General features: G+C 46.8%; 1 protein-coding gene and 1 long non-coding RNA gene across 4 annotated transcripts in view; one reads left to right on the top strand and one right to left on the bottom strand.

The window, feature by feature from the left end:
- Positions 1-3,275: 3,275 nt before the first annotated feature.
- Positions 3,276-20,600, bottom strand: part of LOC127488578 (uncharacterized) — a 46,570-nt gene continuing 29,245 nt past the window's right edge. For both annotated transcript variants that reach the window (XR_011383365.1, XR_011383366.1), the window contains exon 4: positions 3,276-4,724. This is a non-coding gene — a long non-coding RNA (uncharacterized lncRNA). The remainder of the gene's footprint in view (positions 4,725-20,600) is intronic.
- Positions 5,197-19,634, top strand: SUMO2 (small ubiquitin like modifier 2). Of its 2 annotated transcripts, XM_002722946.5 has the most exons (4): positions 5,197-5,512; positions 6,847-6,978; positions 13,372-13,443; positions 19,155-19,634. In XM_002722946.5, the coding sequence occupies exons 1-4, from the start codon at positions 5,492-5,494 to the stop codon at positions 19,215-19,217; spliced, it is 288 nt and encodes a 95-aa protein (XP_002722992.1). In that variant the 5' UTR covers positions 5,197-5,491; the 3' UTR covers positions 19,218-19,634. The 2 variants fall into 2 exon arrangements, with proteins under 2 accessions (XP_002722992.1, XP_051694367.1); XM_051838407.2 differs by lacking the exon at positions 13,372-13,443 and having other exon boundaries at positions 5,325-5,512; positions 19,155-19,393.

The following is a 20,600-nucleotide window of genomic DNA, read 5'->3' on the forward strand; positions in this document are numbered from 1 at the left end:
GTTCCTGGAGCAAGTAGGCCTTTCTGGCCCAGGTTTCCAGTTAAGCCCTAATAGTGAAAACTACTCATGGGGCTGGTGTTGTGGCGTACTGGATTAAGCTGCTGCCTGCAACACTGGTTTCCCATATGAGCACCAGCTACTCCATTTCCAATCCAGTTCCCTGCTAATGCACCTGGAAAAGCAGTGGGAGATGGCCCAAGTGCTTTGTCCGCACGGGAGACCTGGAAGAATCTCCTGTCTCCTGGCTTAGGCCTGGCCCAGCCCCGGCCATCTGGGGAGAGAATCATCAGATGAAAGGTATTTCAATCTCTCTCTCTCCCCCTCCCCTTCTCCATGCTCTTCTCCCCTCTTTCTTTCTGTAACTCTGCCTTTCAAATAAATAAGGAACAAATGAAAACTACTCACTGCTCAATTCCTTCCTCATTCATTCCCTTACTCACCCAGTAGGATCCAGGAAACATGCAGACGCTGGGAAAAACACCATGAACAAGAAAGGCAGATCTCTGCTTTCACGGAACTTGCCTTCTGCCAGAAAAGGCAAGCGACAGAACAATTTGTACTCTGGTCCTGGACTAGGATTTCCTTTGCCTTTCCATGTGTTCTCTCTGTATCCTTCCACAGTCATCTCTGTGCCACCTCTCAGAAATTAAGCACTGGGCTCTGAGTCAGAGGCCTGAGTTCCACACTGGCTCTGCCATGTCGAGCTGGGCGACCAAGTTGCCCAACCACTCTCTCTCTCACTTTCCTCATCTGTAAAGTGGTGATAATTATAATAGATGTTTTCTGAGGATTAAGGATTTAGCACCGAGAGTCCAAACATAATAATCACCAGGTTAATGAGTGCCACTGTTACCTTTCCTGTGTGTTTTCCTTGTACTTTCTTTTTCAAAAGCATCCTTTTTCTACACACAGCTGCCCCTTACCCCACCCCTAAAAAATGAGGGAGGGAGAAACTGCATGTTGGGGGATTTCTTCTTTTCACAATTGGAAAAGGATTCTCAGTGTGTGATTTTAGTAGATGGCTGAGGCCAGCAGAACAGAATTTCAGTTTATATATTTCAATATATATACTGCTGACACATTTGAATATGATTTTTCTATGAAGTGCTGCTTTATTTAGAACAACTTGGGAGGGGAGTGGATATTGTAGGCTCATCCATCATCCAGAAACCAATGAAAGCAAACATTTGACTATCGGCAACCTCAACACATTACTGAAAGTAAGCTTAACATAGGACACTCCTCTCTTTTAAGAAATAAAATGTATTTATTTGTAAGGCAAAGAGACAGAGAGATTTTCCATCTGTTGATTTACACTTCAAATGGCCACAATGGCTGAGGCTGGTCCAGGTTGAAGCCAGCAGCCCCGAACTCCATTCGGGATTCCCATGTGGGTGGCAGAAGCCCAAATACTTGTGCTATCTTCCATTGCTTTCCAAGGTACATTAGCAGGCAGCTGGATAGGGAAAAGAGCAGCAGAGACTTGAACCAGTGCTGTGATGGGAGATGCCAACATCACCAGCAGCAGCTTAACCTACTGCACTACAACGGTGGCCGGACTCAACCTGGCTGACACAAAGCTGTGGAAGCACGTGGTGGCAACAGAAAACCTGCATTTAGGACAGCCTCAAGGACAGGATGACATCTCTCTTCCCGGGTCTTACTACCTGGAACAATGCTGGTGTATTTCTTCTTTGAATTACAGCAGGTCTACTACTTTCTAGCCCCTTTGAGGCCCAGTGTCAAAGGTTTAAGTAAGTAGCAAATGAGCTAACATTAGTAAAACCTCACGATGCCTGATCTGTGGCAGGTGTTTGGCATTTGCTGATTTCGTTCTGTCATTTCTTGTGATTTACCCCTACCCCAAATACCCCAAATACGGGGTATTGGAGTCAGGAGTCAGGGACTGTGTCTGCTCCTCCCATCTCCAGTGCCATGGGAACTTACACACTGTGATAGTTTCACACTATCATTCAACAAGTGTTGCAGCACCTGCAATGGACAAAACCTTGGAGTTGAGGGAGAACAAGCACATTCGGGAACCCCAAGAAATTGTAATCAACTCAGAGGCTTCAAGAAGGAAATGAGGTGGAATGAGGCTAGGGGAGTTAAACAGATTAGCTCTCAAAGGGCTTTTTAGATCTCCTGAGAAATTTGGACTTTATCCTGTGAGGCAGAGGATTGTCCCAGAACCAGGGAGTGCCGGCAGTTCTATTTTAGAAAGGTTTGTTTCAAACTTCAGTATGCTTAAGAATCATGGGGCCGCGGTGGCGGGGGGCGGCTGGCATCGTGGCTCAGCAGGTTAAGTAGCACCAGCAAGGCCAGCAACCCGTATCAGCACTGGCTCGAGTCCTAGCTGCTCCACTTCCAACCCAGTTCCCTGATAACGCGCCTGGGAAAGCAGCAGAGGACAGCCCAAGTACTTGGGCCCCTGCCACTCATACAGGAGATCCAGAAGCAGCTCCTGGTTCCTGGCTTTGGCTTGGCCCAGCCCCGGCCTTGTGGTCATTTGGGGGAGTGAACCAGTGATGCAGCATCTCTTTCTTTGTAACTGCCTTGGTGCTGTGGTGTAGCGGGTAAAGCCAGCATCCCATATGGGCACCGGTTCAAGTCCTGGCTGCTCCACTTCCAATCCAGCTCTCTGCTGAGGCCTGGGAAAGCAGTAGAAGATGGCCCAAGTCCTTGGGGCCCTGCACCCATGTGGGGACCCGGAGGAAGCTCCTGGCTCCTGGACATTATGGCCATTTGGGGAGTGAACCAGCAGGTAGAAGACCTTTCCATCTGCTTCTGCCTCTGAGTAACGCTGCCTTTTGAATAAATAAATAAATCTTTAAAAAAAATCACTAGGATGCTTGTTAAAAGGCAGGTGCCAGAGCCACACTGCCAAGAGGCCTCAGACTGTGTTTTAAACTAGCACCCTGAGTGATTTTTTAAAAAAGATTTATTTATTTATTTGAAAGTCAGAGTTACACAGGGAGAGAAGGAGAGGCAGAAAGAGAGAGAGGTTTTCCATCTGATGGTTCACTCCCAAATTGGCCGCAACGGCTGGAGCTGCACCGATCTGAAGCCAGGAGCCAGGAGCTTCCTCCAGGTCTCCCACGTGGGTGCAGGGGCCCAAGGACTTGGGCCATCTTCCACTGCCTTCCCAGGCCACAGCAGAGAGCTGGATCAGAAGAGGAACAGCCAGGGCTCAAACCAGTGCTCATATGGGATGCCAGCACTGAAGGCGGCGGCTTTACCTGCTATGCCACAGTGCCGGCCCCAACCCTGGGTGATTTTCACTTACTTAACTATTCGGGCACCAGTGGCAGGACCTTTAAATACATATATTTTAAGATTTATTTATTTGAGAGGTAAAGTTACAGAGAGAGGGGGAGACAGAGAGAAAGTTCTTCCATCCGCTGGTTCACTCCAAAATAACTGCAACGGCTGGAGCTGTGCTGATCCGAGCCAGGAGCCAGGAGCTTCTTCCAGGTCTCCCATGTAGGTACAAGGGCCCAAGGACTTGCGCCGTCTTCTACTGCTTTCCCAGGCCATAGCAGAGAGCTGGATTGGAGGAGGAGCATTCAGGACAGGAACCAGCACCCACATGGGATGCCGGCGCTGCAGGCAGAAGCTTAGCCTACCATGCCACAACGTGGGCCTCAGGACCTTAACATGTAAAGCTAGTTTGGAGGGCATTGTAGTAGCCCTGGAACAGTTGATCTGAACTAAGCAGCGCTGGGCTTCCCTTGCCTCCTCTGATCAACCTGCTTAGATTGGTTTGTCTTAAGTTTATGGTCTTCGGCCTCTTCCTCTCCAAAGAGGGCCACCCAAAGCCCACCAAATGCAGCTCCACCCAGAGCCAGAGGCTAAGAGAAGTGGAGGGATTTGGTAGGTACTTACAAATGGAATAAACAAGAGATTGATTGAATGTGTGATGCCCCGGGGCAATGTCACCGAGGGGAGCCATTGAGTGCAAGAAGGGCGGGCCAAGAAGAGGGCGGGTCAGGGAAGGCCCCGCCAGCCAGGAGTGTTAGTGGTCGCCTGCTGAGTTTTGAGGCGTCCCTGGGACACCCAAATGGAGACGTTCAGAAGTTGGCTGGCTGTACAGGTTGGAAATTAAAGGAAAAATCTGACCTAGAAATAACAGAATTGAGCACCATTAGCAGACAGATGTTAACGGAAGGGGATGAAGTTGTCCCGGGGAAAAGGGAGTACAGTCAGCAAAGGGTCTAGAGCAAACCCCAAGGAACAGCGAGGGGGAGGGCTGAGGCCAGAGGAGGATGAGAGGAAGTGTGACCTACCAAGAAGTCGCAGGGAGTTCAAGCGGGACGCGCACTGGCTCCAGCAGGGCCTGGCGGCGACCTGGGGGAGCGCAGGAGCCCGCAGCGCCAGATTGCGGCGGATCGAGCATGAGTGGGAGGCGAGGGAGGAGGGACAGCTGGCCTGGACACTTTCTCAAGCGGTTTGGCCAGGAATGGAGATACGGTGGTAGCATAATAGAATTCAGGCTTTTTTTTTTTTTTTTTCCTATGCTAATACAAGAGTGGAAGAAAATACAGGGAAAAGGAGAAAATAACGCCGACTGGGACGTGCGAGGTGGATTCCACTGCACGGACGTGGGCATCCTTCTTCAAACAGCAGGCGCCCACTGTGTTCTTTAACTGAGCGCAGGGAGGGAAGGATCGCTTGGGTTGTAGAAGCTTGGCGTTGGGCAGTTCGCTCTGGGGGGCTGCTTCCTCCTGGAAGTTGAAGGGCAGGTCATGAGTGAGTTGTTGAATGAATAAGTGAGCGTTTTCCTCAGGTAGTCAAAGTCTGGGGTTACCCCGGGGCGGAGGTCGCACAGTACTCCTGGCAGGAGCCCGGTGGGAGGCCGGCTGAGGCTGAAGCGCTGACACCTAAAACAGTGAGGTTGCTGCGAGGAAGTGGGTTGTCTCTGTCACCCTGAGGAGAGCTGCGTGAGGGCCACCGGACAAGAGGGTTTCTCCAGAACCTCACGCTGGGGGGTTGAATTAGGCTTCCCCTCCCGTGTCCACTTGGTCTGCCCTCCCTGGCCTAAAGCTCACGTCTAAGGCCTCGAGTCTCCTCGTCCCCAGTGAGGACCAGCTGGAAGCCATTTTGATTATGCTCCACCACAGAAGGAGGACAATACAGCCCCGCCCAGAGCCAGGCGCGCCCCCGCGGCGGGCCGGGTGCGCGTGTCCGCGCCTCTTCCCGCCGGCCTGGCGGGCGCCTGGCCCAGGCGGCGGCCGCGCGGGGCTGGGCGGGGCGGGGTGGTTATGTAAGCGTTGCGCGCTCCCGCGACGCGATAGCCAATAGGAGGCCTCGGCGGCTCGTGCTCGCGCACGTAGGGTGGGGGGAGGGAGCGCACGACGTGCGCGCGCCCTCGCCTTCGTCCACCGCTGCCGCCTCCTTCTTCTGCCGCTCCTGGTGCTGCTTGTGTGCGCGTTCGGTGCGGACCTGGTACCTCTTTTGTGAAGCGGCAGCTGAGGAGACCCCGGCGCTCGCCATGGCCGACGAAAAGCCCAAGGTGAGCGCAGCGCCGGCCTCCTCGCCTCGCGGCCGGCCTGACGGCGCCGGCCGGGGTCCGGCCGAGCCCGCCGCGGGCTCCCAGCGCCTCCCCGGGCCCCCCGCGGGGCCGGCCGCCGCTCAGGCCCGGGCGCTCCGCGCCATTTTCCTCCCTCCTCCCGGCCGCCCTCCCGCGCCGGAGGAGGCCCCGCCGCCCGCCCCCGCCCCCGCGGCCTCCGAGTGCGCGCCGGCGCGAGTTGGGCGGGCGGATCGCGGACGCCCGTGGCCGCCGGCCCCGCGCGGGGCTTCTCGGCGCGGCCGGCTGGGCGCGCGAGCAGGGGCGTTAGTCCCCGCGGCTCCCACCTCGGCCGACCCCGCGCGGGGCCGCCTCCCCGGCGCGGGGCAGCGCCTGCGGCCCGGGGTCCCCCTCCCGGGGTGGGGGCCCCGCGCGGGCAGCTCGGGACCCCCGCCCGGCTCTGGGGAATCAATGGGCTGCGGCGGGGCCGGGGGCTCCCGAGGAACCTTTCCCACTCGGGTGGCAGCGGGGGGGAGGGGCAGCGACCCCCACCCGCGCACGCCGTGTGCTTTCGGGAAGTTGGAGGCAGCCGTTCCGGCGGACACTTTGCGGGCTCAACTTTTGGACGCGGCGCGGGGCGCGGGACGTGCGGCTCGCGGTGACACCCGCCGCTCCGCACGCCTCGGCTCTCTGAGGCTCCGACGCGGTCGGGTTAAGTGCACGAGGAGGGCTTGCTGGGAGGCCGTGTGCCGGCCGCTGACCGCACGCTGGACCCGGAGTGCGACCCGGCGCGAAGGAAGATGCCCGCGGGGGCGGACGCGGCTGGTGGCGGTTCCGGGGGAAGCCGGAGGGCCCGCCAAGAGGGCTTCTTCATTTTTCTTGTTTTCTTTCATGCAGCTTGAATTGAAGTTGTTGAGCTGACTTTGGTAACTTTTTAACGAGATAATAGCAGTGCGTTTTGAATTGCAAGCTCTGGCTTTTTGTCGGTGCATTCTTATTCCAGCAGTTGCCTCTGAACACGCTTTGAGGAGAGAGAGGACGCTTTTCACCTTTTGGGGGAAAAGACAGTTTTGGGAGTCAGAGACTTGGGAGCATCGCCGTGAGCTGAGTGGGACCCCTCTTGGGCCTGCTGTTGCCCCGCTCGTGTCGCACGCAGGCTTCCGTGACAGCTCTCGGCGCCGCAGGATTTGTCGTGGTTCACGTTGATTGCGGTGGCTGAAGCAGCTGTGTGTTGTATCAGAACGAGAAACCTGTTGATTGCCGAAGCAACGTGGGCTGCTACTTTTCTAAAAGGTGTTTTCCACATTTTCCAAATTATACTTTTATTTTTCTTTCAACAGGAAGGAGTCAAGACTGAGAACAACGATCATATTAATTTGAAGGTGGCGGGGCAGGATGGTTCTGTGGTGCAGTTTAAGATTAAGAGGCATACACCACTTAGTAAACTAATGAAAGCCTATTGTGAACGACAGGTGAGGAATTGTCTGCACTTTACTGAATGCCACTGCTTTTTTAAAGCCATATTTCTTGAGGAAATAGACTAGGGTAATATTAAGATGAGTATTTTTGATAGGATAAATATGCACTTACATACTTGACATAACAGTTTTTTCATACACTGGGTGTGTGTATACATATATTTATATATGATTCCTCGTGAAAGCCCTTAGAATAATTAATATTATACATAATGCCAGTCCTTTCCCAGAAATGCATCTGTGTTCATTTATAATACTAGTTTGCTTCCTAGGGGTTGCAGTTTTACCTTTATAAGAAAATAAGAGTGAACTTGGCAAAATTTCTTGTCAAACTCTCCCATCAGAACATTCATTTTTAGTATTTTAACCAATTTGGTAATAAAATAGTTAAGGATATTGACAGTTTCCCAATGTATGTAAATTGTATCATTTGCTTTTTTTTTTTTTTTACACTGATAGTATACACTGATAGTAGAGGCCAGAAAAATTTAAGTCCACTGAGCCAAGCATAAATATTGCTGTAGGAGTATTTGCATTTTACTCAGAAAAATAGTATATAAGCATCAAGAAGGGGAAGTGGGAAAGTCTGCTGTCTTAATTTGACCAGATGCAATGGGGTAAATGCAAGTTTTCACTGCTTTTCTGGAATTTTGAGAGTCCCTAACAAGACAAAAGCAACTATAAAGATGACTTTTACAAATGTAACAAAAAGTGGTGTCTGAATCTGTTAATCCAACAATAACCTAACAGCAGAAGTATCCTATCAATGTATAATACATAAAAGTTGGGAAAATAGTTTTTTTAGGCTACAGGAAGTTAATCTACATTGTGAAGTGATGTAAAAAATAGGCTCAAAATAGAACAAGACTTAAACCTTTCTAAGTTGGGAGGCTGTTTGAGTTGATATTTGGGCTTCCTCCATGATACCTAAGGATATTTGAAAGATACAGTGACATAAACTTTTTAAGTGTTTGAAGCATTATTTTATGTCTACATCATTTACAATGTAATAGAATACTAAGCCCATATTCTTTACCTTCATATGTAAATTTTATAGTTCCTGACAAAGATAAGATCTTTAATATACTTTTATCTGAACAATTTTGGTTAAATTCTTCTAAGGGTTAGCAAATACAAACTTACTATTTGTGCTAAACAATTTATGCACTGATGTCTTCCATATTTGAACATTAAGTGACCCTTCAGGTTATAGGGGTTTGAAAAGGTAATTATTTTGTAGAACTTATGTAGCAAAATCTTATGCAAAATAAAAACTTAGGCTTTCTTTGGGTGGTTTTGAACAATGTTGTCTGCATATCTTATGAATTTTTCTGTAATCACTACAAAATTTTAGCTTTTAGTATCAGATTTTTCAACAATTGCTAGGAAAACAAAATTTTTTTTTGTAGTCAATGTATCCCTGTGCTACTGCTACCTTCATATATTAACCGTTTGTTATATGTGTTAACTCCTTCTGTCGATCCTAAAAAGATCATTTAAGACTTCCTATGTCACATATCAGGGCCCCAAAGGATATCAGATATTTACCAGGTGCCTACCATTGCTGGGGGCATTATATATTATATATGAGATACCAAAAAAAAAAAAAATAATGAAGCTCATCCGCTATTCCCGATGGCCTTTATAAGAGATTTCTCTGTATGATGAAGTGTTATCAGGTCCATCAAGAATTTTTGGTTTTCTTGCCATGATAAACTGAGTTTAGTATATTACCAAGTATAAATAAGTTTTTCTTTTAATTGGGATTATATTGACTAAACTTGTTAAGAACACTCTTTAATTTGCACTAAGGATCCAGAAGCACTACTAGTCCATAGAAAGTAGAATTAAGTTTTGCTTATCTCAGAATATAAATATGATTTGAAGGTCTTAAGCAGGAAGAACTCAGAGATTCTCATTTTCCTCATAAATTGGGAATAACTTCCCAGTTCTGCATAACAGATTCTTGTTTATATTTCAAATGGTTTGTCTGCTTCTAAGGCAGGGAGAGTTGGAATGTCATATAAGATACTGGCTATGAAAAGACTTTGCGATCTGATTTGCATAGCTACATGATTTCTTTTTTTTCCTTTGGTGGTTAAGAATTCTTGACCAAGGATTTTCTATCAAGATTAATTGAATGTTCATATTTATTTTCGAATGAGTTCACTTGGTATCATGTCTCTGAAGAGGGACATGGATGTCTTAAAAGGAGGAATCTTGTATTTACCCCTAGAAATCTCATTGAACAGATGATACTGGGGTGGGCTATTTGGTGAGGTGGTTGGAGTGCTGCTTGGGACAATTGCATCCCATATCTAAGTACCTGGATTCAAATCCTGTTCCACTTCTAATTCCAGCTCCCTGCTGAATGTGCACTTTGGGAGGCAGCAGGTGGGTACTTGGGTCCTTGTCACCCACATGAGAGACCTGGATTGAGTTCTGGGCTCCTGACTTCTTTCTGGCCAGCCCTGGCTATTCTGGGCATTTGGGGAGTGAAGCAGCAGATAGAAGATCTTTTTTCTATCTCTCTGCCTTTCAAATACAATGAAAATAAATGGGCATTTAAAAAGAAGAAACTGCCTTTTAAAAAAAGAAAAGATTTATTTATTTGAAAGTCAGTTACACAGAAGAGAGGCAGAGAGAGAGAGAGAAATCGATAGAGATCGATCTTCCATCTGCTGCTTCACTCCCCAGATGGCCACAATGGCTGGAGCTGCACTGATCCAGAGCCAGGAGCTGCTTCTGGGTCTCCCACACAGCTGCAGGGGCCCAAGGACTTGGGCAATCATCTACTACTTTCCCAGGCCGTGGCAGAGAGCTGGATTGGAAGTGGAGCAGCTGGGTCTCAACTGGCGCCCATTTGGGATGCCGGTACTGCAGGTGGCAGCCTCACCTGCTATGCCACAACGCCAGCCCCAACTGTTGGTTTTAAAAGATTAAAAAATGGTTCCATTCTATGTCCAACTGTTAAAGTAAAAACCTTGAAGTCATCCTTGATGATGCTGTCATAACTTATAAAAATCCATCCGCAAGTTCCGTTCTGTCCAGTATGGTAGCCACAAGGTACATGTCCCTATTGTCCACTTGAAAGGTGGATAATGCAAATTTAGATGTCATTTATAGTAAAATACATCCCAGATGTTGAGGATTAGATATAAGAAAAGTAGGTATCTTGACTTTAAAATTGTATGTTAAAGTAATAGTATTCTGAATATATTGAGTTAAATTATTAAAACTTTGTTTTCAAAAAAGTTTTTTGGATAGTTTTTGGTGGAAGAGAGAGCTCCCATATGCTGATTGGCTCCCCAAATGCCTGCAACAGTTGGCTGAAAGCAGGAGCCAGGAGTTTAGTTCAGGTCTCCCGTGTGAGTGGCAGAGACCCAAGTACTTGAGCCGTTACCTACTGTATCCCAGGGTACACACGTTAACAAGAAGATGGAAAGCAAAACCAAAGCTTGAGGATGAGACACTCCAGTAGAGGATACAGACGTCCCAACTGGCAGTTCTACCGCCAGGCCAAACACCACCCCTATTTTTAACTTTTTGATGAGGCTACTAGAAAAAATTACCTGTGTGGCTCACATTGTTATGGATGGTGCTGACATAGACAGTCACATGTCCTCCAACTGTTTTATTACAGTTTTGCTCAATTACTACCTCAGTCTTCTCTGACCATCAGGTCTTGAGTGGAAGTGCCCTTGTTCCCATCATTTAGTCCTCTTTTTTGGTTTGTTTTTTGCCTTGATTACTTCCTGTTTTTGTCAGTTTTCACTAAAATGTGAGCTCTAGGATGATAGGAACTTTGCACTCTGTCCAGCGTGCACTGTGTCTGAGCACATAGAGCATGTTCCGTAAGTGCTTGTAAGTGACAGCAGACATTCACTGTGCAGAGATGGGTTTGTGAAGAGCTTTTCAATCACACAGTAGTTTGCACACTGTCTGCACGTAGCCTTCAGCTAACTGAGAGCTGTTGATACTGTTTGATTCTAGCGGTTATGTCATGGAGTGATATAAAGTGAGTACCATTTACTACAACTCATTCTTAGGAAATGAAGCAGCAGCAATGCCTTGCGATTCCTCGCAGGACTCCTGGGCACAGCTGGCTCAGGGGTAGAGTTTGTACAGAAGAGGAACTCAGATGCTGGTGTAAGGAATCTTAGAGGCAAATAAATGTTCTTTGGACTTGATATCGTGGCAAATTAATGAGTGATGACTTAGTTTAATTGGTAGGGGAAGCATTGAGTCATCTAAGAAAACGGAGTTAGAGGAACCTGGTGACAGTGCATGACTTGTTTGGGATGAATTTTGTGTTGGGGCCCTGAGCGTTCTCAGCACAGCTCTTCCCGTCACTCTGCGCATTTGTGTGCCCTCCAGTACCGGGGCAGTGAAGGAGTACAGCTGGGCTGGGTTCTGTGATCCTGCCCTTGCCTTTTCCCCTCTGGACTGACTTCATTGACTACCGGTGGTTTTAGCGAAGAACCCAGCATAAGAAGGTGCTTAGCATTTTGTTGACAGAAGACTTAAATGGAGTGCTTGCACATATGTAATACTTAGCAAAATTAATGGCTTTTAGGGAATTCTTGGTTGTTTGGTGTAATGACAAATTTGAAAGTTGCAGTGAATTAAAGTTATAGGTGTCACCTGCCTGGCTGGGGGACTGCGTCTCTGGCATAGTCTGAAAGTGGTACGTGCCCACCACTTAACCAGAGTAGCATTTTAAAGGAGAGCAAATAGGAACTTCATGTGACGGGTAGTTTTTTGTAAGCACAGGTTCAGTAAATCCTTGTTAAATAAGGAATATAGGTATTACACAGGTGTGTGAGTGCTTTGTTTCAATGTTTTTAGTCCCAGGAACTGTTATCTTTAATCATCAATTGCTGTCTAAGGGAGTTGATTTAACAACAGTTGTAATACGAACATGATTCAGTGGTGACTGTTAGACGTTTCCTAGAAAGCTATTAAGTGAATTCACAGCATTTCTCCAAAGATACTTTCCTGTCTTGTCTTCGTCTGGTTGTTGCCAACAATTTTGCTTTTTGGCTTCTTTTCCCTTCTTACCCCTTTGTCGAGTAAATCATGCTAAGTTTATAAGTACAACACTGAAATCTGTTTTGCAGAAATGGCATGTTTATGCTCATGAATCTCCTAAATACGTATAAAAGTACCTTGAAGTTGAACTAACATAGTTTTAAAATTTCATTTTTATAATAAAGCTTCCTTCCAACTTTTTAGTATCTTTTGGTTTATTTTTGATTTTTAGGTTAACAAAGTAAAGTGGGGTTAGATGCATATTGCCTTTTTTTTTTTTTTGGACAGGCAGAGTTAGACAGTGAGAGACAGACAGAAAGGTCTTCCTTCCGTTGTTCACCCCCCAAATGGCTGCTATGGCCGGCACTGCGCCGATCCGAAGCCAGGAGCCAGGTGCTTCCTCTTGGTCTCCCATGCGGGTGCAGGGCCCAAGGACTTGGGCCATCCTCCACTGCACTCCGGGGCCACAGCAGAGAGCTGGACTGGAAGAGGAGCAACTGGGACTAGAACCCGGGGTGGCGGTGCCGCAGGCGGAGGATTAACCAAGTGAGCCGCTGCACCAGCCGCATATTGCTTTTCATCATTTTACTGTTAGTACTTAGCAGTACCCACTGTGTATAATACAGTAGCTAAGACAGTTTCTCCTGGAACTTGTTTTGTAGTGAGACATTTACTAATAACTACTAGGCAAGAAACTAAGAACCAGGTACTTTTGAGCTATTCTAGGAATTTCATGGGTAAAGAGTGTGGTCTTATGGGTGATTTTAAGGACAGTTACTCCCTGACTTCTGGAAATGAGCTGACGACTTCAAGGATAAGAACTTGTTCAGTGCTCACGGCATGGGTAGCATTGTTCAGGAGTTGGGGTCTTTGGTTTGCATAGTGGTAGGAACTGTATGGGTAGGAAGGAATGTAAGCTTTTTTTTGGCTTTCAAAGGCAAATTTTCAATTTAATCATGCAACATGTTTTCAGGTGACTTTCTGTTTTTATTGTAAAGGAGGGTTTTTTCCCCTTTTAGAGAGCTAACAGGAATTTGTTACTTTATGTTTCCTTTCAGTGTCTCGCTTACTTAAATACAGTATTTGTCTCAGGTATGATCTATTCTAGTTTGGGGTATCTGGTGTCAAAAGCAGTAAAGGTTTTTTAAAAGATGATTTGTTTTTCCTACTAGATCCAAGCATACTCGAAAGAATCACTGTAGAGTCTTTTTATTACTTAGAAATGTTAATATTGATGATTGTTTGATTAGGTAGCTTTTACTATACTCAGGTGTAAATATGCTTATGGTTTCATCTCAGTGGGATTCTTACTGCTTCTTTACACATTCCTTATTGCTTGTAAACTCTCTTGTTCAGGGTTTGTCAATGAGGCAGATCAGATTCCGATTTGACGGGCAGCCAATCAATGAATCAGACACACCTGCACAGGTAAAAATTTCTTGGTGCTTATTAGAAAAATCTTTTTTTTTTTTTTTCAACAGCTTCTCAAATTTGTGAGGTTGTAGATATTGGAATATAGTTCTTGCAGAGTTCAAAGCTATGTGAAATGTGACCAAAGGGGAGCAAAGCAACAAACAGGAATGGATTAAGGAAATGCTAATGATTTTCAGATATGTGGTTATCACTCAGTAAAGGGAGTAAGTCATCTAATTACTATTAATAATTTAATAATGAATCCCTTTTTCCTGTTATCAATATTATTTGGAGAAAATAATTAAAATTTCTGTCTGCTTCTTCAGAAAGTAGTTTGCTTTTTGTTTTTTTGCTGTAGCCCATGATCATGCCCAGGTTTCTCTATGGGTGTGTCTTATTGTTGTTTTAAGATTCTTTTGTTTACTTGAAAGGCAGAGAGAGAGAGACAATGAGTGAGTGATGACCTCTTCCATCCACTGGTTCACTCCCCAAATGGCTGCAACAGTTGGAGCTGAGTCAGTCTGAAGGCAGGAGCCCAGAGCTGCTTCTGGGTCTCTCACACGGTTGCAGGGACCCAAGCACTTGGGCCATCTTCTGCTTTCCCAGGCCAAATTAGAGAGCTGGATCAGAAGCAGAGCATCTAGGACTTGAACCATCGAACTATATGGGGTGCTGGTGTTGCAGGCAGAGGCTTATCCCACTACTCCACAGTGCCGGGCCCCTTCTCAAACTTCTGAAGATTTCCAGTCTTGTCAAAAAGGATTTTGAATGATTGTTATAGCAGAAATTGAAATTTGGTCCCATCCTATTTTTTTAAGATTTATTTATTTATTTGAAAGTCAGAGTTACACAGAGAGGAGAGGCGGAGAAAGAGAGAAAGGTCTTCCATCTGCTGATTCACTCCCCAGTTAGCTGCAATGGCTGGAGCTGCGCCCATCAGGAGCCAGGAGCTGCTTCTAGGTCTCCCAGGTGGGGGCAGCAGCCCAAGGACTTGGGCCATCTTCCACTGCTTTCCCAGGCCACAGCAGAGAGCTGGATAGGAAGAGGAGCCGCTGGGACTAGAACCAGCGCCCATATGGGATGCCTGGGCACCCCCCCTCTTTTTTTTTTTTTTTTTAATCTTATTTGGAAGGCAGAATATGACACAGATATCTTCCATCTGCTAATTCACTCCCCAGATGCTCATGGCAACTGGGGCTAGACCAGGCAGAAGCCAAGAGCTTAGAATTCAGTCTGTGTCTTCTGCGTGGATAGTAGAAACCCAAGTAATTTAGCCATCATTGTTCCCCCCCAAGTTACATGTGAGCAGGAAATCTGATCCAAAGTGGAGTAGCTGGGACTTGAACCAGCTGCTCTGATACAGGTGTCTCAAGCTGCAGCTTAACTCACTGTGCCACAGTGCCTTCCCCAGATCCCTTTTTACTATTATTTTTTAAAGATTTGTTTGAAAGGCATAATTACATTGAGAGAGAGAAAAAACCAAATTTCATCCAGTGTTATTCCTCAAATGTCCTCAAAGGCTCAGATGGGACCAGGCCAAAGCCAGGAGCCTGGAACTCCATCCAGGTCCCCACGTGGGTGCAGGGGCCCAAGCACTCCGGTCATCTGCTGCTTTCCCAGGTGCTTTAGCAGGGAGCTGGGCTGGGAGTGGAGCAGCCAGAAATTGAAGAACTGGTGCTGACAGGGGATACCAGTGCTGGCTTAACTTGCTCTGCCCAAATTCTGACTTCTCAAAACATTTTTTCCTTCAAGTACAACTCATAGAAATTTGCAGTCTTCCAAGATTGTCAACAGAACTTCAATCTGGATATGCTGTTACACACGTGTCATAATTATTTTTTCTTTCTTTTTTAAGATTTGTTTGAAAGAGTTACACAGAGGAGAGACAGAGGGCTTCACTCTCCAGAAGGCTGTAACAGCCGGGGCTGTACCAAGCTGGAGCCAGGAGCTTCCTCTGGGTCTCGTGTGGGTGGCAGGGGCCCAAGAAGTCGGGCCATCTTCTGCTGCTTTGCCAAGCACGTTAGCCAGGGAACTACATCAGAAGTGGAGCAGTCAGTGTTGGCAGGCAGCAGCTTTACATGCTGTGCCTCGGCGCCAGCCCTGGTTTCTTGTTTATTTTTGCTTTGAGAGACAGAGCTCCCATCTGCTGGTTCATCCCCGAAATGCCCCCAACAGCCAGGACTGCACGAGGTCAGAGCGGGGAGCCTGGAGCTCAATCCAGGTTTTCCACATGGGTAGCAGGAATATCGGGGGACCTGGGCTTCCTAACCAGCAGCCTAGTCACAGACCCAACACCCACTTGTATTTTTTAGTTGCTATTGAGTGATAAAACTGAAATATAAAAAATACAGGGGCCAGCCGGCGCGGCGGCTCAATAGGCTAATCCTCTGCCTAACGGCACCAGCACACCAGGTTCTAGTCCCAGTCGGGGTTCCGGATTCTGTCCCGGTTGCCCCTCTTCCAAGCTAGCTCTCTGCTGTGACCCGGGAGTGCAGTGGAGGATGGCCCAAGTGCCGGGCCCTGCACCTCATGGGAGACCAGGATAAGTACCTGGCTCCTGGCTTTGGATCAGCGCGGTGCGCCGGCCGCAGCAGCCATTGGAGGGTGAACCAACAGCAAAGGAAGACCTTTCTCTCTGTCTCTCTCTCACTGTCCACTCTGCCTGTAAAAAAAAAAAAAAAAAGGCCAGCTTTGTGACACAGCGGGTTAAGCCACTGCCTGTGAAGCTGGCGTCCTTTATGGGCACTGGCTTAAATTTCCTTTGAATCTGTAAGAAGCAATTATAGTGTGTAGCCACAAGGAGGAGCCACATTCTCTCAATGAATGCCGAGGGAAAGGATCGCTAATATTTTGAAGATGTTGAAGTTTCCTTATAAAAGTTATCATGCCAGGGGCTGGCGCTGTGGCATAGAAGGTGAAGCCTCTGCCTGGCACTGCCAGCATCCAGTGTGGGTGTTGGTTCAAATCCCAGCTGCTCCACTTTAAATCCAGCTCCCTGCTAATGTCCTGGGATAGCAGTGGAAGATGGTCCAAATCCCTGGGCCCCTGCACCCATGTGGGAGACCCAGATGAAGCTTTGACTTCCACCTGGCCGTTATGGCCGTTTAGGGAGAGAATCAGTGGATGGAAGGCTTCTCTGTCTGCCCCGCCTCACCCCGGTAATTCTGTTTTTCAAATAAAATTTTTTTAAGTTAACATTTCAGCAGGTAGGACGACTATCCTGTTGTGATTGTTTAAACAATTGTTTAAAAAAAAAAAAATACTGAGGGACCAGGATTAGGCCTAGGGGTTAAGATACTGGTTATAGCACATGTGTCCCATGTTAGAGCACCTGAGTTGGATCCATCTCTGACTGTTGACTACAGCTTCCTGTTAATGCAGACCTGGGAAGCAGTGGTAATGGCGCCAGTAATTGAATTTCTGGCTTTGGGCTGTTGTTGCAGGCATTCAGGTAGTGACTGGCAGAGGGGAAGTCCCGCCTCTCAGTGCATACTTGTTAAACAGAAGCTGAGTAAAGGGGCTGGTGTGGTCCAGTGGGCTGCCCTGCACCCCCACAAGCACTGGCTTGAGTTCTGGCTCCTGAGCCAGCTCCCTGCTGACAGCACTCGGTGGCCCCCGTGCTCGGGGCCCTTCTGTGCACAGACCCAGATGGAGCTCTGGGTTCCTGACTTTGGCCTGGCCCAGCCATGGCTTTTGAGGCCATTTGGTGAGTGAACCAGTTTGGATGATCTGTCTCTCCCTCTCACTCTGTAACTCTGCCTCTCAAACAACAAAATGAAACAAAACCTGAGTGAAGAGAATGTAGTTTAGCAGAGTGTGTGTGTGTGTGTGTGTGTGTGTGTGTTTTAAGGACTTATTTATTTGAAGGTGGAGTTGCAGAGAGGCAGAGAGAGGTCTTCCATCCGCTGGCACTGCAGGCGGTAGCTTTACCAACTATACCACAGCGCCGCCCCTATTTTCTGTTTTTAAATCCTCCTTATCCATAACAATGCCTTAGTACTACTATTTTTTTTTTAATTTATTTGAAAGTGTTACAGTGAGAGGCAGAGAGAAATCTTCATCCAGTGGCTCACTCCGCACATGGCCGCAATGGCCAGCACTGGGCCAGGAACTCTGTCCAGGTCTCCCATGTGGGTGGCAGGAGCCCCAGTAACTGGGATGTCTTCTGCTTTCCCAGATACCTGAGCCAGGGAACTGGATGGGAAGTGGAGCGGCCAGGACTTGAACTGGCCCCACATGGGATGCCTGTGCTGCAGGCTGGTGCTTTACCCTCTGTACCACAGTGCTAGCCCCAGTACTACTTTCAGTGTATTTGCACTTATTAGAAAGCATTCCTTATCTTTAGATGTTCATGGTTACTATTTTACCTTTGAGATTACCAGTATTTAGAAAGTTTTTTTTTTTTTTTTTTTTTTTTTTTTTTTTTTTTTTTTTTTTTTGACAGGCAGAGTGGACAGTGAGAGAGAGAGACAGAGAGAGAAAGGTCTTCCTTTTTGCCGTTGGTTCACCCTCCAATGGCCGCCGCTGCAGCCGGCACACCGCGCTGATCCTGGCAGGAGCCAGGAGCCAGGTGCTTTTCCTGGTCTCCCATGGGGTGCAGGGCCCAAGCACCTGGGCCATCCTCCACTGCACTCCCTGGCCATAGCAGAGAGCTGGCCTGGAAGAGGGGCAACCGGGACAGAATCCGGCGCCCCAACCGGGACTCGAACCCGGTGTGCCGGCGCCGCAAGGTGGAGGATTAGCCTATTGAGCCACGGCGCCGGCTAGAAAGTTTTTCAAAGTTAATTAGCACAATAAACTTGTAAAGCTGCCTATTTTTTAAATAACATTTAAAATTAGTTTTTTTAAAACAAGTAAACTTGTTCATGGTAAGCAATTAGCATTTATTATTTAAAGATTTATTTACTTATTGGCAGAGTTAGAGGGAAGAGGCACAGAGATCTTCCATCTACTGGTTTACTCCCAAGTGACTGCAATGTCCAGCAAACCAGGAGGCCAGAACTCCATTCGGGTCTCCCATGTGGATGGCAGAGGCCCAGACACTTAAGTCATCTCCCACTGCTTTCCCTTTGTGCATTAGCAGGGAGCTGGATGAAAAGTGGAGCAGCCAGCACTAGAATTGGTGCTCCTGTGGGTTGCTGGTGTGGAAGGCAGCGGCCCAGGTTGGCCCCTGTTATAAGCAATTTTTTTTTTTTTTTTTTAAGATTTATTTATTTATTTGAAAGGTGAGTTACAGAGCAGCAGAGAGTTCGTTCAGTTTTCCATTTGCTGGTTCACTTTCCCAAGGCTGCAATGGTGAGGACTAGGCTAGGCTGAAGCTAGGAGCTGCTCCCTGGTCTCCCATGGCAGTGTCAGGGATCCAAATACCTGGGCCATCTTCTGTTTTCCCAGGCCATTAACAGTGAGCCGGATTGAAAGTGGAGCAGCCAGGACTCAGCCGGTGCCCATATGGGATGCTGGCGTCACAGGTGGTGTCTTCACCTGCTGTGCCACAACACTGGCCCCAGAAACAAATCTTCAGAAACGAGCTACGCTTTCTCTAGCATTCATACAAAGGGTGACCAAATGAGAAATCTTACGCACTTTATGTTATGGGATATCTAAAATAATGAGCACTGGAATTAGATAAAACTTGTGCATTTTTCCAGGATATTTAAATCTGAAAATTACAAATTTTAAGAGCTTCATCAGTGGTCTTAACGTTTGTTTTTTCCTTTTGATGCTAGTTGGAAATGGAGGACGAAGATACGATTGATGTGTTCCAGCAGCAGACGGGCGGTGTCTACTGAAAAGGGAACCCGCTGCTTTACTCCAGAACTCTGTCCTTCAGACCAAGAACACATTCTCAGCCAGAAAACTGCGACTGGGTTCCACCACACCCTGACTACTGCAGCATAGTCTCTATTCTTTCATTTCCCCTCCCCATTCCTTTATTGTACATAAAGTAACTGGTGTATGTGCACAAGCATATTGCATTTTTTCTTTTCTTTCTCTCCTTTTTTTTTTTTTAAACTAAATGGCCAATGGTATGTTTTGATTGACATCAAATGGAGATGGAATGGGGAAAAATCCTGGTTCTGTGAAAATACCCCCTTTCTCCATGAGTGGCATGCTCATTCAGCTCTTATCTTTATATTCCAGTAAGTTATTTTGCTCTCACTGTTTTAACAAAAAAAACCAACAACATAAAAATCCTTGCATACCTTGTTTGATTGGAGAATTTTAATGTTTTTCATTTATCATTGTAAAACCAAGGACAATTTTATAACTTTTTTGTACGTAGCTGTTACATGTAGGGCAATCTGTCTTTAAGTAGGGGTAAATTACTCTTAAAAAAATGAATCCTAGATAGTTTTCCCTTCAAGTCAAGCGTCTTGTTGTTTAAATAAACTTCTTGTTTAAAATGAGCTGTTTTCATTATTCTGAGGAATATTAAGTAGAAAGGTAAACCTTAGAAAAATCATGATATGAGTGGGCCTGACAGGAGCTACGTTTCAAGGGAGGAGTCCCTTGCATTCCTGGTAGGGACAAGACAAAGGACAGTCGTGGAAATTACTGGTAAGGGAAATTTTAGCCTTTTTCTTAAACTCTTATGTAGGTCCAGATCCAAATATGCAGCTTTACTAGCAGAAGATAGGAAGTGGGTCATAATATTGTGGATACACTCCCAGTATTTTCTGCGGCAGTGTATGGTAGTGCAAGTCAGGTAGGGAAAAGTTACTGTTTTGCCTTCTCGGCTGGTAAGTCACAGAACCATCCCATCCCTGGCTCTAACCTACCAGAGTTTGTGTTCTTTATGTTGGGATATTGAAGGACAGAAAATGTCAGCATACTTGCATACCCGTTCTTAGAGCTTAAATAATCACAGATCTAGTTCTAACCCACATAGAGATGAGGAAGCCAAGGATCAAAATGGGTGTTGTCACACAGCTGAACAGTGACAAAATCACAGGTTCAGTGATTTCTGCGATATAGAACCTATACTTCCAGTGTAGCCTTACCAGTTCCCTGTGAACTATGTCTCCCTGGATTTGCTCTACCTGTATTGTAATGGGCACTTTTTTTTTTTTTTTTTAAACCTTCCACATTTCTATAAGCCACCTGCCCTTGTAGAGAGCAGGAACTCAGCAGGCTTTCTAGTTTTGAGTATGAGTCTTAATCTTGAATCAAGT

This window comes from Oryctolagus cuniculus, chromosome 17 (genome assembly GCF_964237555.1).
Source record: "Oryctolagus cuniculus chromosome 17, mOryCun1.1, whole genome shotgun sequence".
Taxonomy (NCBI): domain Eukaryota; kingdom Metazoa; phylum Chordata; class Mammalia; order Lagomorpha; family Leporidae; genus Oryctolagus; species Oryctolagus cuniculus.